The 16,999-nt window shown below is 42.2% G+C and overlaps 1 protein-coding gene and 1 long non-coding RNA gene across 2 annotated transcripts in view; one reads left to right on the forward strand and one right to left on the reverse strand.

The window, feature by feature from the left end:
- The first annotated feature begins 2,199 nt into the window (after positions 1-2,199).
- The window catches only part of LOC111864287, a 136,008-nt gene continuing 121,208 nt past the window's right edge, over positions 2,200-16,999 (forward strand). Inside the window, exon 1 of the long non-coding RNA XR_002842769.2 lies at positions 2,200-2,964. This is a non-coding gene — a long non-coding RNA (uncharacterized LOC111864287). The remainder of the gene's footprint in view (positions 2,965-16,999) is intronic.
- Positions 7,265-16,999, reverse strand: part of LOC111864283 (sonic hedgehog protein A) — a 168,669-nt gene continuing 158,934 nt past the window's right edge. Inside the window, exon 3 of the mRNA XM_023851417.2 lies at positions 7,265-8,414. Within this exon, the coding sequence (XP_023707185.1) occupies positions 7,744-8,414 (671 nt within the window). The 3' untranslated portion in view covers positions 7,265-7,743. The remainder of the gene's footprint in view (positions 8,415-16,999) is intronic.

The following is a 16,999-nucleotide window of genomic DNA, read 5'->3' on the forward strand; positions in this document are numbered from 1 at the left end:
CCACCTGATTTTGGACAGGTGGCAAATATGACAAGAACAATGACAAGGCGAAGCCAGATATAGAAAATATAAGAGGCTTAAACTTGGCGGTAGTCAAGTTTACGACCGTTCAAGTGATTAAGCTGTCGTTGTAACTAAGAAGAGTAAGGCAAACATGATGGGCTTTGCAAATCCTGTACTGACAGAGGATTTGTATAGAGTGCATAAGGATGAATTTTCAATAACATGCTACATGTGCGATGCATACACTTGAAAAAGCCCAAACCTATTCATTAAAGACAACCCTATCTTCTCGTCAGAGAGGATGCTACATAAGGACTAAGACCATAAGGGTTCAATTGAAAAAAAAAAACTCTGGCCATGACGCTCGAGGAGCTTAGCGTCAAGACGAACCGATTTTTGGTAAACCGCCAGTCGTAAAGTAATTCTGACTCTTACGGTTGGAGTAGATTTCGAATCGAGAGGCAGACAGTTGTGAGAAGTGAGAAGCTGGCAGCTGAGGCCAGGGACAGTTTGGGAACCAAAAGGAAAAGGAACGCACGTCGTTTGAAGCCGCTAGATAGCAGCGCAGTGAAGACAGTGACAGAGAACAGGAGTCTGTGCGTGAAAGTGATTTGTGAAGTGTAGTCACGAGTTGTGTGTTTTAGACTTCAATAAATCGGATTACCAATCCAAACCCCTTCTGCAGTCACTCAATCACGTGACAATATATTACCTGCTTGCATTTGAAAGAAATCCTAAAACATGATTCATTTGTTTTTATTGCGCAGTGTTACGTGTTACTACGCAACAGACCAGGGCCGTTTGGAATGAATGCGAATGCAGTCGAATGGAACATGCATTCTTGTTTCACTAAAACTGAAATGGGCTGCCGATTTAGTTTCTTAACTACCAGTTGCATGCATTTCTATTAATTTTTGTTTGCCTCTGTTGATAAATAAGCATCATTTACTCTGTGATTAATAAGGATTTACGCTTTTGATTTGGTGAAAACATGCGTGTTACATTTATGAGGACCCCCCCTCTCTACAGTGCTTGTGGACCTTCGCCGCTTTTTCAGTTTCTTAATCTACACACAGTCGATAGACTCCTTGGACGGGGGATCAGCCCACCGTAAGGCCGCTACCTACACACAGGACAACACAAACAGAATAAACGCACAAAGACATCCATGCCTTGAGTGGGATTCGAATCCACGATTCCAGCTTTCGAGCGACCGAATATGTTTCATGCCTAAGACCGCTCGGCCACTGTGATCGGCAATTATGAGACCCTACTGCACTTTATACACAGTTCCGGAAACGTCCATTTTTTAATTATCATTTTAATTGTAATTGTAATATTAATTTTAATCTATTTAATGTCTAGTTTTAACTATATTTGAACCACATTTTAAAATTAAGATAAACTCTCACTATAGAAAAATCCTACAGACAAAATATGAATTCATATTTATTAATGACGCAATTCAGAAGCTAAATATTAAATATAAGTCCCAAATTATATTTTTTAATTTAAAACTGGGATTGGAAGTAGAAGGATGTCAAATTTTACTTACTCGCATATGAATTGTTTACCAGAAATATATAATTCGAAATTCTTATCTCTGCAAATTAACTGATTGGTTGTTCAATTTCATATGCATTTTTGCTTTTCCAATTGTATTACCGGATGCTGTACACACACTGGAATATAGTATAGTCATATCAGTGTCAATATGCTTAGTATTAAAGCCATGCATTTCTAAACTACACAGACAGTTGAAAGATTTATATATCGACTTATAGTCGAACCATTATTCAATTCACTTCTGGCACATTTCGAATTCATATTCTTAACATTTGCCTTAGCGCCGGGAGCTGTCATGTTGTTAATAAAACATTAATTTCATATAGGTTTTGAAGTTATCGCAGCGATGGTCTCAAGAACTCTACTTTCTGAGATATAACGCCGCATAACCTGATAAAAGTCAACCGACGTTTCAGACGAACACATTACCTCCATATTCCTCCAAAACGTCAATTGACTTTCAGCGGACTACACGGCGTTTTATTCCAGAACTTTAAAATTTTGTTTTAATTTGTAATTTATGTAACAAAATACATATCTGTGTATACTGAAATTAGGTGAAACATATCTTTATGTTCAGGACGTTTACCATGTGACAGCTTGCCGAAACGCATGGGTGAACTTATTTGTCTCTTCTCCGTATAAAGACTTGACCCCAAAACGCAAGTCGTAAATCAGTGCCTTGCAGCAGAGCCTCATGTTCAGAGATTCCCTTGCCAGTCTTCTTACGTGCCCCATTAGACTACTGCAGCCTTCATTCAACTTTTCTGAAGAGACGTGTAGTCTCCTTACGTCCCCGACGTAAATAAACCCCACTCGCAGTCTAGTAACATAGCGTTGCATCAGTACACATGCACTCTTCGTACAGACGCATCGAGGGCTGGTCATGTTCTGTTTGTCCGCCTGTGTGAATGTTTCAATTCGAGAAAAGCTGTAAGGATTCTAACGAAAATTAGTTTGAACACGTAGGCATATTATTCGAGGCTACCACGTATTCATAATTCAAGCAATAACATCAACATGATAGTCGCACGAACTTCAGTGGTGGAAGAAACACTAGCAGCACTAAATACACGATGTAATCTGAAACGGTGGACATATTTGTTTAAAAATGTTCAACTTCTTTTACCTTCTTTCTTTTGAAATGTAAAGAAATAAAACGGCGGCTGCATTAAACCTATATTTACTGCACTGCACTGTACTGTAGTAACAGGTGACATTTTCGGTGTATTTTATGCATATTAGCTTATACTATGGTGTAAATATGAATTATAGACATACTGTGTGTTTCTTCGTGAGTGATAATTTTTGCAAGAGGACACTGGAAAATTGGAACATTCGAATTCATCCAGACTTCTCGAGTTAACCACGATTAAGGACAAGACTGCAGCGAACGTAAGTAGAAACTTGAATATTATCAACTAAAAATTCATTTCTCATTTATGTGATGGAAGATGCTTTGCCTGTAAATGCACGTGTTTCAGTGTCTACGACATAAACTCAGGGTTATGTATAGAACTCTTAGTATATATCTTTTATATAACAAGAATACCAAAACTATTTTTCCGGCAATGCATACGTCAGTAGCTTGAATTCACCATACCCAAACGTAAATGTGTATAAATATATAGAGCCAAGAGTTTCAATTTTTTTCTGTGAGCTGACAGTTCCGGTAAACCTTGTCTTTCCAAAATTCTCCATAAATAAAAATCTCGTGGAGTGAAATCGGTGAACAAGAGGGTCAAGAAGAACACCCAGTTTGATTACAGAGAAAGTCGCATAACACGGTCAATAAATTGTTTGCTGCATGAACAGTTGCAGTCTTGCTCAACGAACGCCCATTCCGTTACATCGTTTACATTCTGAAGGGGCCGTGACATAGCTCAGCCGGTTAGTCGCCGGCTTCCCACCGCGGCGGCCCGGGTTCGAACCCAGGTCAAGTCATGTGGGATTTGTGTTGGACGAAGTGGCGCTGGCGTAGGTTTCCTCCGAGTACTTCGGTTTCCCTTACCAATTCTCATTCCACCGACTGCTCCAAACTCATCTATCATTCTGGGCTAGTAAAATAGGTCAGTTAGTAGCCGACGTTAACAAACTTGATGCCATAAGATATCACTGACTGAAATGTGAGATGGTTAACTTAATGGTCAATAGATGCAACATACTTAAATGGATGTTTGGCCGCGCCATAGCTCAAGCGGTTAGTCGCGAGCTTTCCATCACAGGGGCCCGGGTTCGATCCTCGGTCTGGTCGAGTGGGATTTACGGTGGACAGAGTGGCGCTGGGGCGAGTTTTCTCCGAGTACTTCGGTTTCCCCTGCCAATCTTCATTCCACCAAATTCTCCTTCATCATAATCACCCGGGTCAGGTACAATAGGCCAATAAGTGGCCGCCGTATCGAGTGGACTCAGCTGGACTCCAACCCCCACTAAGCGAATTAAAAAATGTCATTTATCGCCATTCTACTCCTTGAACAGCCCTGAATGTACTTGGTTTCCTCAGTATTGACTGTTTACCGAGCAGAAGATAATGTTGCCGGCACTTGTTCAAGGACTTCATTTAAAGCGTTTGTATTGTGGGTAGGCATGACTATGGCATCTGCCTGCACCACCATCTCCCGTGTTCTTGTGAAACTGCAACTGCGATAGTAAAGCTAGGCACTTGAAAACTGTTACATTGGAAAACATATGATATAAAAATACAATGAATTATAAGCTTGTTATAAAACGAAAGTTATAGAGTAGAATATGGTTAAAAATTCTTCATGTGATACTGCATATCAAAGTCAGTTGCTGCAATCTTGTTATATTCCCGCGGACATAATGGTATATTCTAGACATGTATACATATAGTAAACTGTTTTGAGGCCCGTGGTATAGATGTAGTATTATGTGACATTAATTGTTTGACCGGTGCCTCATCTTACGATGTCGTTGGGAATACAGATTACAGATTGGAATTGCAATCGGTATTGTTCGTCTCATATCTATCAGTCCAGCTGGTATACAGCTTAGTCATTCAGACATCAGCTTCAAATTACCCGTTTTGCAGGTTGGGCTTTGATGACGTTTCGACTTACGCCATCACTTACCAGATTTTGCTGAGTATACACCAGTGAGCAAGAGCCTATTTGAGTTTCATTAAGAATTTATTGTTTCCTGACTAACATTAATTACTTACAAACCTGTATAACTACATGAAAATATTTTCATTTTAGCTTAGCGACCTGTGAATTAATATCAGAAACTCGCATTTTGTGTTTGGTCCAACCTCTGTTAATAATTATTTGCCAGGTTACAGAGACGTGAGTGAAACACTATTTTGTTGGAAAATATCACAAAGTTGATCTTATACGTATGGGCATGCAAGAGGTGAACTACTTAATGTGAGTCCTTTGACATCTTTATCTTGTCATGGTGTGTCGCTTCGCTGTATAGTGGAAAGGTCAGTTATCAGAAAATTTTCCTTCAGTAGAGACAGAAAGAAAACTGCCTCCCTTTTCCTCAGTGGCCAAAGCTGTGATACAAGAAGCCGTGTGCCGCCCGTCTGGAGGAACATGCGGGTCGTTGTGTCCTCTTCTTTAGATTGAAAGCGAAAAGTTCTCAGCGAAATCAGCCCTAAGTCTTCAATAACTTACACTCTCACCACATCACTCACTCATGGAGCCGAGATATTCTTGAGAAGCCGCCAGTCGCTCAGCTACTTAAGAATTTATGGACATTTCAAAGAACCCGAACGTTCATTACCGTGCTCACAACAGTCCTCCACTGCTCCCCATCCTGAGCCTGATCAATCCAGTCTATACCATCCCATCCTACATCTCTAAGATCCATTTTAATATTGTCCACCCACCTGTGGCTTCGTCTCTTTCATTCTGGCTTTCCCACCAATATCCTATAGACATTCCCCTTCTCCCCCATTCGTGCCACATGCACTGCCCATCTCATCCTCATTGATTTGTTAATAATTATACTTGCAGAAGAGTATAAATTATGAAGTTCTTCATTATACAGTTTCCTCCAACCTCCTGTCACTTCATCTCTCTTCGGTCCAAATTTTCTCCTCAACACCCTCAGTCCATGTTCCTCCCTTAATATCAGAGACCAAGTTTCACCCACATAGAGAACCACAGCCAAATAATAGTTTTGTATACTCTAATTTTTATGTTTTGGACAGCAGAAGAGAAGACAAAAGGTTTTGGAAATAATGGTAGCAAACTTTACCCGAGTTCAATCCCCTCTTAATTTCCTCCTGAATTAGGTTTTGATTTGTTATCGTCGTTCCAAAATATCTGAACTGAACTGTGTTCGGTCTACTACGGGAAAATAAATCTTTAGTTGTTTTGTGCTTCGGTCTGCCTAGGAGTGTGCCGATGTGGGGAAACCCCCCTTGAATAACACAAACAATATTTCCTTTCTTAATTTCTTAAAAGTTGAGTGAGTAAACTGTACATACTCTGTGCCCCAGGGCCATCTTATTTCTCAGCTTCCTACGCCTGTGGCCAAGGAAGCGGGTACAATCATTCCTCGACTACAGCTGCAGAACTGTGTGTTTCCGTGTGCGCCTTTCTGTAAGAAGAAAACCTGCGTACCTTCTAGTAACAGCCACCTCGCAGTTACTTCTCTGCATTATCTCACTCTCTTCAGCGTTCACCAGTAGTTATCATTTTAATATAATTTTAGAAATAGTCGTGGAATATATTTGTACCAATGTAGGGTTGCGTTTCTCTGAGGAGAGTACGAGGCGCTTTCTGCTTCACAGAAAGTTATTCTCCAGTTCCACACATTCGTTCATCTGTGCTTCTCATATATTTAATCTTTGTACCCGCATTATTTACATTAATGACTTTTCTTCTTGTGACCGGCTGTTTCAGATCAAAAATTGTTTCTCACAGCGGACTGTATCGAGTACGCCTATTCTTATGTCACTTTAGTATATGTAGCGAAATATGTTTTCAGAAAAGCTATCTGGAAGATCAGTGCGTTAAGGCTGAAACAGTATAACAGTTTTTCAAGTCACTTAAAAGTACCAAACCGTTTCTCTGACACTTCCTGGCCTTCAACTAGACATTTTGCCTCGGAAGTACTGCACCTGAACAACCATTTCCAACGTTAAGTTTGTTTCTGTGCATATAAATCCCATCTGCGACTCCCCACTCTACAGCCCTAAGTTTCAACATTTCTCAATGCGTATAAACGACCTGCCGTAAATTTGAAGGACGGTGGTAGTTTTAATATCTGAAGACCGGTGTTAATTTCTGGAGGAGACAGGGCAGAATTGTTGCGACGTCGGGAGTTAAGCATTGCTTACTTTTGTTGTAGGAGAAATATTATTGTTATTGATATTACTGCTTTTGTTATTGTTATTGGGTGAGTGCACATTAAATTAAATTGCGGGGAAGTATTAAAGAAAGTTTGTATCGGAATTCGTTACAGCTCTGTAGATAGAAATATGTAATATTTCCGACGATGATAAGGCCGCTGAAGCGAGAAACTGACCAGTGCCGCCACCTACTGGCAAAGCCTAGAATATCTTGGGAGAGGCAGCTTCAGGCTTCCACTTAACTTCTGTTCAGGTGCTGAGGGACGGCAAGAATTTCCTATGTGCTGCGCAGTGAATTAATTTTCGAGGAAATGTCTTGGAATAGGAACAGGTTTTGTTCATACGATAAAACGTTTATCTTGTGACATACATTTGAGAATGATATATTTCACAGGTGGTTATGTTACAATCATTGAGAGTTTTTGGCGGGATACACTGTGCTGATGTATACAGCATGTCGGTACACCTCCTCATGCTTGATTGACACACTTGACTGACTTCAGTCTCGAGAGCCTCCCACAACTTCCAAGAAGCATGAATGGTTCATGCGGCTGTCTGCTGGGGCACAGCTCTGTAAAAGTTGTCACTTCTCCGCAGTTAGGCGGTTGGGGCAAGAAAGCTGGGCTGTCTGCATTTACTGCCACAATCTATAATGTGAATATTCTCTCTACCCTACGTATATTCTTGCCAAGGTGCTGAGACACAGGAGAACTTTCTGTACGTCACACACTGAATTAATATTCCCGGAAAGCACTTAAGCACGAATATTTTTGTTTTTCCGATGAAACGTTAACTCTTGACAGACATTTGAGTGCAACTTATCCCGCAAGTGATGCCAGGAAGTAAAGTAGTTACACCACAGTGGTGTAAAGCATTGTGTTGGGCAAGATGTACTGTGCTATTGTGTACAGAATGTTGGCGTACCAATGCACACCGACTGGTGCTTGACTGACAGACCTCGATGACGTCATGTTTTTGCTAAAAAGTTTCGTAAAACTCGCATAAAGTCTGAAGGGCGCATAAGACCACTGCGCAATCCACTGGCTGTCTATTACGGCATAACACGATGCAACAATACCGTCTACAACAATAGTCCCCTCTCTCGTAAGGGGGGCGTACACACCTCGTTTCAATATCGCCTCTGTCGATATTACGGTATCGATTTCCGGCTCTAGTCGATTGTGAATCAAGATCTGGTCCCCGCGCCTCACTCGATCAGCAAATACCACCTGCACTCGATAGATGTCACTGGCGTTAGTGGCCACCATGAGCAAGTGCGAGGGCGTCACCGTGAGATTTCGCCCCGATGCAGTGCGCAGGTGCAGGAACTCTCGCTGCTGATCCGCATCGCGGTCGAGGAACAGTATTACCTCGCTGTACGTAAAGCGGCCAGTCGCCATATCCAGCGCCAGGACGCGATCCCCAATCCACAACTCCTCCAGTCTCAGGCGAGTGCCGCTAGATGTCTGCACGGTCGTTTCTGCCGTGAAGCAGCCACCGGACTTCGCAGCCTGCGATGATTCTGCAAGAGAAAATTGTTGCGTTATTGTAAGAAATCATTAAGGCCATGAGATACAATCGTCAATCGAAATATGGGCTAATCTGCACGCTGGCTTCTTGAATGCAGTCGCTCTTATAATACCATCAACACAACTACTCGGTTTTAATAGTGTTTTCATTCTTCCCCACTACATGTTTCGTCCCTATTTGTGGGTCATCTTCAAGCAGTATACATGAATAAACATAAAAAATCTTAACTGTCATGCCATACCCTCTAGTAGAACATGGGTTCCCTTGTTCACAATTATTATCCAGTTCGTTATATATCATAGGGTCAAATATACAAGCAGAAATGTGAGAATAGCAGGAGGTAAAATTAACTGTGTGAGAATGTGGGTAAGACGTATATAAGTAAACTTGTGGTACGTAGTTTGTGTAGGTTGTTGGTTTGTTGTTGATTTCCTGCTGTTTACTTTTTATTCAAATTAAAATACTAAAATAACCTTAAAGTGACACGTAAGAACGTTGTGGTTTCATATCGCTGTTGTATTTGTGGTATAACTCACCTGACGACATTCATTAATACTCGTATTTAAATGCTGAGTTTTAAAACTTCCTGTGTGAAGTGAGGTACACTTTACTCCCCTTCATGGTAAAGTAGTAGTACTGTGTGTTTGTTTGAGGCCTTTTAGGGACTATTCTTGTATCTCGTATTATGACTTCGCGGATAAGTGCGCTGTTCTGTACTTTCTTGATATTCTAGACTAGAGAGCGGTCGCATTTCATCCGGATTTGAAATAGTAAGTTAAAAAGTAAAGCTATCCCTGTAAGAGGTCGTGAAGGCCCATAGGGTTGTAAGACGTTGAGGGTCCCACATTATCTAGACAATCGGCTCAAAGATGGCGGTAATATTGTCAGCCTTACGCGCCGGCCGTCCTTTACCCCCAGGAAAATTATTTAATTAATTCCTGGTACTCATTTCTGTTAGAGGCTGAATCGACCCCAGGGCCATAGTGCGGCTGGTAGGATTAGGTCAATTGAAAAAATACAATAACCTCATCGGGACTTGAACCTGCGACCTTCCGGCTTGTAGCATAGCCCCTCAACCAACTACTCTATCGCGTGCCCCCGATTTGAAATAGCGCGATATAAAAAAAATGGCTCACTTTATGCGCAAAATTTAATACAATGTATAATGCGAATCCAAAATCCCAACCCGCCCTTGCTTTAAATTTATTCGCATAAGAAAACGTATCTTGAATTATGCGAGGTCTTCAGAAAAGCGTCCTTGCATAAAATGCGACCACAGTTTTTACTGTTATGTAATGTACGTGAAGTTCCCTTGTTATGTGACGCAGAAATAAAACCCTGCTCTACCGTTCCTAATTCCGTTGCTCATGAAAGTGTGTGATTATACTTCACAGAAACTTCGAGGTGTGGATTTTTGAAGAGCGCTCGTGGCTAGCCACAATAAAATGCAAGTCTGCAGCAAAACTTTATGTCAATTTTCCGAACTGTTATTAACCGTAGGATCCAGTGGTAATGACATTCATGGGAAGGGACAAATCAGATCAAAATTCGTCTCAGAAAATCAAGTGATAGCGTAGTAAAGGAGTTTGATTTTCTGGGATGTTATACCTCATTATTGGGAGAAATTTATGTAAATTACAGAATTCCGAGATCCGACTTTGTGTGTGGCACCATAAAAATAACTTCGACAACTAAAATAAAACTGAACACTCGAATTTCTACGAAACTATGGCAGTAAGGAGCGGCTTATATGGCTGTGAAACATATATCATGACATCCAGGGACAAGAGTAGATTCCAGGCTACCGAGATGCGATTCCTGAGATCAGTGATTGGAATAACTACAGGAGATAAAACTTGAAAATGATATTATGAGTAAACTACATTTGGAAAGTTTAAATGACACTGGTAATAAATACGGGAAGAACCGGAAAAGCGACGTACAGCGCATGAGTGAAAGCATACTCCCTAGACAAATGGTGGACTATCAGGAAATAAGCCGTGGAAAAGCAGGAAGAAGATGACAAGAATAAGGTTCAGGAGCCGCAACAGGCCTGGAAGCCCTAATACTTAACGCAGAAGAAGAAGGGTTGAAGTTGATTGGTCCTGCTATGAGGAATCATAATTCTCTCTCTCTCGAGTTTATCCCACAGTTTTGAGATCTGTGTCCACAAAACAAGAGAACGCCTTGACATATCTGGTGGGTTACGGAGAGGTGTAGAACGTCTTTCACAGGTGTTTTTCACCCAGTCTCCCGTCAAATCAGCTGTCATTCATCCTTTTTAATGCACATTTAACGTCTTCAAGGAAAAGTTGTTCTTAGTTTTTTTTTTTTTTTCGTTTGAAGGCAACTTAACGGCCATGAACAGTTATGTATTCCGTGGACTGTAGCTCACAAGCGAACTATGCCGACCGAGCGACCGCCGCTTGTAGGCAGTTTTACCAATCTTTGTGGATAGAGGCTGTCACTTGGTCAGCGCAACGGTTCCCCACGGCCGTTGATCTCGGTTTTCTAGACCGGAACCGCTATTTCCTTGAAATAGCTCCTCAATTATCCTCACGAGGCTGAGTGGACCCGTTCCAGACCACTACTTCTCAGAAAATCTGGTAGCACGGGAATCGAACCTGGGACCTCTGGATCTATAGCAAGGAACTCTGACGGCTAGACCACAGAGGCGGTCAACAGTTATGTACAGTACCATTATTACACGCCATTTAACATGTGTTTCTAATTTTGGCTTCATTTGCACTTTTGGCAGCAGCAGTGTAATAAAACATACGTCAAGACTCCCCGCTGTCTCGTTTGCATTTCGTAGCGTTGTTTATTCCTTAACTGAACAACACATCTCTGCAAGCTTAGCTGCTGGGATCTTCCGACAGATGGATGCCTGAGAGATAGTCCTTCATGACGCAAGCATCTGCTGCAAAAAGCTCGGCCAGATTTTAAAATTTTTCATTACAAGTGATCTTAGCTTTTGTAGTCTTTATTTTATGGCCTGCCGTATGAAACGCATCCCCTCTGCACGCGTCCCTATAGCATCCACGTCGAGGTGTCTTCCTTTCTTTGGCTCTGTGAAGCTCTTGGTGTTTGCCTTTCTTTTATTGCTAGTGGGGTGGGAGTAAGTCCCTTGTACTGCGGCCACTTCTGGCCTATTGTACCAGCCCCAGATGATAGGTGAAAGTGATTGTGGAGCAACTGGTGGAATGAAGATTGGCAGGGGAAACCGAAGTACTCGGAGAAAACCTGCCCCAGCGCCACTTTGTCCATCACAAATCCCACTTGACCGGGCCCGGGATCCAACCCGGGCCGCCGCGGTGGAAAGGCAGCGACTAACCGCTTGAGCTATGGCGCGGCCTCGGTGTTTGACTTACATGAAAATGTGGAAACACGAGCATTCCTTCAATAATGGATCTTTGCGTAACTTATTGGAAATCCACATCCTGCAGCTCTGCTGCCATATATAACGACCTTTAGGTTCAATGACGCATCATATCGGAACCGTTTGGAAAATTTTAGAGTGGCAATTACGTAGGGTATTTTGGGTTTGAAATTTCGCGTAAATGCTAAAACACACCCCAAGTGTAGCATTAAACGCATGCAACATCGTACTGAGACGATAACCAAATGTTCAACAATACCTCCCTTCCCTTCTGTTGACTGTAAGTATTAAGGGGCAAGAAAGAGCATAGGTGTAAAGATGGATGCTTGCCGATCTCTCTTCATTGAATAACTAAACTAATTTCACATAACTGAGCCCTTCTTGATTTCAGAAATTGTAAAATGTGAGGAAAAAGTGCGTTTAAGGATCGAACAAAAGCAATATTTTATGATGTATATATGGCCTACAACCCGCCGCATGCCAATTTTTCAAACAATCTCCTATCCTTACAATATTGCCATGTGTATCAATGACTAAAGACGGGGTTAGGATTGGTAACTGGATAAATTAACAACCTACATATCGTAACTACAATTAATTATTACACTATTGCTGATTTAAGCAATTTGCAATCACTTATTCACATTAATTTTCTCAGTCTATTTTCACTAGTCTTCACTGTCCGTTTCCTGGCAATGGATTTAAACAAAGGAACTGTAAAATACTCACTAAATTACACACTCCAAATATCAATGTACTACAGCACAAGTAACACAACACGCTAAGTTTAATTCTTCTTATGGCCACTCAAGCGAAGTCCATCAATTGCTCACTCCTACAGCTTAAGACTGCCCGCGAACGACTTTTGCTTTCACCCCACAAACTTTCGGCGAAGACCTATAGAAAAGACGTCACGTGCTCTGTATCCACAGTTGTGTGGCTTTACTGCCTACTCGGAAGTGTGTTCAGTGAGCCGTTGCCTAGAATCGGGTTGCATAACCCAGCTGTTCTATTGTTACGTGCGTATAATGCCGGGTGTTCATCGATCCGTTGCCTGGCAATGCGCTGACATATCACAATATTGTACTGAAACACAGCACGAAGCGACTAGGTTAGCAGAATGCATAACGTTAACAATTCTTGCATTAAACTATTATCGATTTTAGGCTTACTTTACTTCACTTCCTAGTAATTCTTACAAAACATTCTTGTGCACTTAATGGCGTTACAAAAGTAGCTAACTGTCATTTAAATCGGGTAAAAATAGCCGTCCGTCCCAATTTATAATATTATTAGGGTTATCAACTTAAGAATAATGAGGTGGAGGAAGCTGGTAAGGGTAAAGTTGTCTCTGTGCTTAACTAATTAAGCACTAGCCATGAAGGCGTATATGGAAGTGGATGTATAGATCCACATTTTCTTGACCTCGGCGCTAGATGGAGGTGAGTAGTCAGCTTCACCCCCCGGCAGGTTTACCGCTCGGGAAAAGAGCCCCGGTACCCATTGGATAGGAGGTCGTGTGAACCCCAGAGCCGGTCTGGACGATACTCAGAAGTGAAAATTATGAGCCCCCGGAACTCGAACTCCGACCTCTCGGGCGACGGCGCTATCCCGGCTCCAACGACGATGATTTATAATACTGGTGAGAAAACTGACGGGAAGAAATAAATTCAGAGGCGTACATGAAAAAGATAATACTAGAACTCATCTTAAAAGAAGCAGGGTGTGAGGGTGCCGAATGGATTAAGCTGACTTCTGACAGGGTTCAGTGGCGGGCTCATCTCATCGCAATAATGAACGCTAGGGTACCATAAAGGGCAGAGTGACTACAGTTTCTGAAGGAGGCATCTGCTCCGTAGAGATTAACTGAAAAGTAGTTAGTGGCCGGCCGGTGTCAGGTTCTGTAACAGCATCAAGAGCTGCAGCAGACACTGTGTCAAGGTGCTGAAGTAATCATCCTGACTTCTGACAGCCGTCTTCTTAAGAGGCAGAGTGTACTGTTGCTGCTAGGATACCATTGTTGGTTGGGACAAAGCAGCGACTGATCCCATTGTAAACCCAAGTCGCCAAGTGCTGACTCCAGCAATAGAGACTTGCAAAGGGTTTGCTAATCTTTATCCACTTATCCTTGTACCTGTAATTGCACAGCCTGTATAAATCTCTTTAAGATGTTCCCAGCGTAGGATTGTGCCATGGTTGACGTTTTTAAGGGACTGAAACCCGGAAAGCTGCGAGAAATTTTCAGAAATGGTTAAATACCTATCATTATATCCATTGTATTTAGTCAGCTTCCTTTGGAATTTCTCAGGAGACTTGTCAACATTGACAGACAATGGCGAAGTGAAATGTCTGGTGCTTCGAACTTATTTGGAAGTTGCTAAATCATTTCCGAAACTATATTTTTGTTTACGTACTTTACACATTTCTTTTACGAAGTCTTACAATCCTTTAACGACAAGAAGCTCGTATACAATATTAAGAACTTTAATCCGAGACACCTAATGTCTATCTCTGAGGACTTTCGAATATAATATATACACAAAAATATTGTCACTTATCCGGGGTTTCCGTGACTAGTAAGAGGTTTTCGTATTTGATAATCGAATTTTAATGGCCTTTATACAACTGGTTACAACAGTTCACAAATCACTACCTGACACACCGTCATCTTCTTCGACTGGATACTCCACCGGAACTATACTGACGTCAAACTGAACTGAATTAATCCGTTGTTCTCCTCTGTGCTCCTATAATTCTCATTCATTGCCACGTATTTATGGTCCTGACTAATAATAAGATGGGTTGGATTGGATGATTGGATTTATTAACATCTTCATTACAACCAATCCTAATAACAAAAACTTGCAAACTTCAGCCGAACCGAACGGGCTATTTAGAATTTAACAAAATGAAATATTACTTGGTTTTTAAATTTATACAATCTAAGACATAAAATTTGCAATTTTATACCTGGACGGCTTATACATTTGATTATCTGATACTCATTATTATTATAATATTATAGAACAGCTCAGACAATGTAGTGACTGGCTACTGGTTAGAGATGTTCAGTGTCTAAGATAAGCTGGCTTTTCTTCTCTCTTCAAAACGTCCGATTAACTGGATAGAGCGGATATAAAAGTATCCTTCCCGAGTATGAAGCCAGTTAGGCAACTCGTCTCTATCTATAACGGAATACGCGGAGTTCTACCTCCGCTCTCCACACGCCTGTGTAGCGAGGTGCTTCAGTAGTCAGGAATGCATGCAGTGTGAGCGCGGGGGTTGGCCGGACGCGCGCCGGACAACAAAAGAACGGCGCGAGACGAAGCTGCTAAGAGGTACGTGTGTACAGACAGCATTCCGCACCGAGCAAACAGAACTCTGGCCTTTGTTTGCCTTCCCGTCGGAATTCACACGAACTGCGGCTGGTGGCAGTGATGCCGTGCCGACGGGAGCTCGTGTGGGAGAGTGGAGAAATGCATGCAGAATTTTGGTAGGAAAACCTGAGCGGGAGGGCGTAGGTATAGCTGTCCCTGTGCACTACGCCATGAAGGTGTATAAGGGAGTGGATGTATAGATCCACATTTTCTTGACCTCGGCACTATATAGAGTGGTGAGTGAGTGGTCAGTTTCACGCCCCTGCCGCTTTATTCCCGGGGAAAGATAGGAGGTTGCGTGGGCCCCAGAGCCGTTCTGGACGACGTGGAGAAGAAAATGTCCTTGACCTTACTGACACTCGAACTCCGAAGCTTCGGTCGCCCAGCCAGTAGCCAGTCGCTATGCGCAGTACGCTATCTCAGCTCACAGCTGTCCTAGCCTACTTAATTAAGCAGTACACCATGACGTAATATCTGGAGTGGAGACACAGCTCCATGCATTTTTAACCCCATGCACCAAAAAACGTTACCTTCGCACAAACCAAAGTACTTTGCACCCAAGGAAGCATCCCCGGTACCCTGTGTCCAGAGTCCAGCGTCAGTTTTAACAAGTCGTCGAACAGAAAAGCCCCTGATCTTGTCGGAAATCGAATCCCGGTCTCCTAACGTTAGTCTTACTATTACACCCACTGATTTTCTGGCTCAGGCTAGGATCAGTTGGCGGGCTCTAGGTAATTCGGTAATGAACCCTTGGGTTCCATACAAGTTATTGACCAGATGAACAACTATTAGCTTCTCAAGATGAACTATATGCAATAGAGCTGATTTCACCGATTTTCTACTCATTCTGTATTATCGGCAAACCGACCGCATCTACGGTTTCACTTCAGATGGCGTTTTGCAAACTGTATTAACAAAAGCCTAACTTACATGTTCCGGTGCACAAATAGTTCATGTTTCTATGTTGAGTATCATTCTTTTAACTGCAGTTTGCTTTCGTTTGTAGCTACTTCTTGTCAGGATGAAATATAGTCTCAGGCTTTATGAGGCGGGGAAGTGAGATGGTCTGATACGTTAATACGCTCTTCTTCATCTTGTTTCAAATTCTCCGAGTGAAATTATGTCACGTCGACTTTTGTCTAGTAGCTCGGCGTGTAGCCATCCATACAGACTTCCAGCAACAATGTAACAGCACTGTCTCTTTTAACATTTTCAGAATCTGACCTTTTTAAAAATTAATTTATGTCGTAATAACAGAACAAGAACGTGCCTGGCACGCTGGGCTAGCCACCTTGTCGCTAACCGCATTGCACTTCTTGTAAACACGTATTATACTGCAGAACACCCTTATGCATACGCACGCTTTTATATCCATAGCTAACAAGCGCTTGTCCAAGTGGCAAAGCGTTTGACTTCGAAGGTGTCCAGTTCGAGCTGAGTCTGCTTACCGATGCTACCAAGATCGAGAGCTTTTGTTTCTTCGTTCTGTTACACTTAACTTCATGGAGCTGCCCCCTTTTTGAGAAGCCGCCGGTTCCTATCCTCAGCCAGATCAATCCAATCTATACCATCTCAATCTACCTCTCTCAGATCCATCTTAATATTAACCCACCCACCTACGCCATGGTCTTCCCTGTGGTCTCTTTCCATCTGGCTTTCCCGCCAATATCCCATATGCATTCTTCTTCTCCCCATTCGTGTTACATGTCCTGTCCATCTTATCTTCCTTGGCTTCGCCATTCTAGTTATACTTGGCGAAGAGTACAAGTTATGAAGCTCCTCATTATGCAGTTTTCGCCAACCGCCTGACATTTCATTTCT

This window comes from Cryptotermes secundus, unplaced genomic scaffold (assembly GCF_002891405.2).
Source record: "Cryptotermes secundus unplaced genomic scaffold, Csec_1.0 scaffold33, whole genome shotgun sequence".
NCBI classification, from domain to species: Eukaryota; Metazoa; Arthropoda; class Insecta; order Blattodea; family Kalotermitidae; genus Cryptotermes; species Cryptotermes secundus.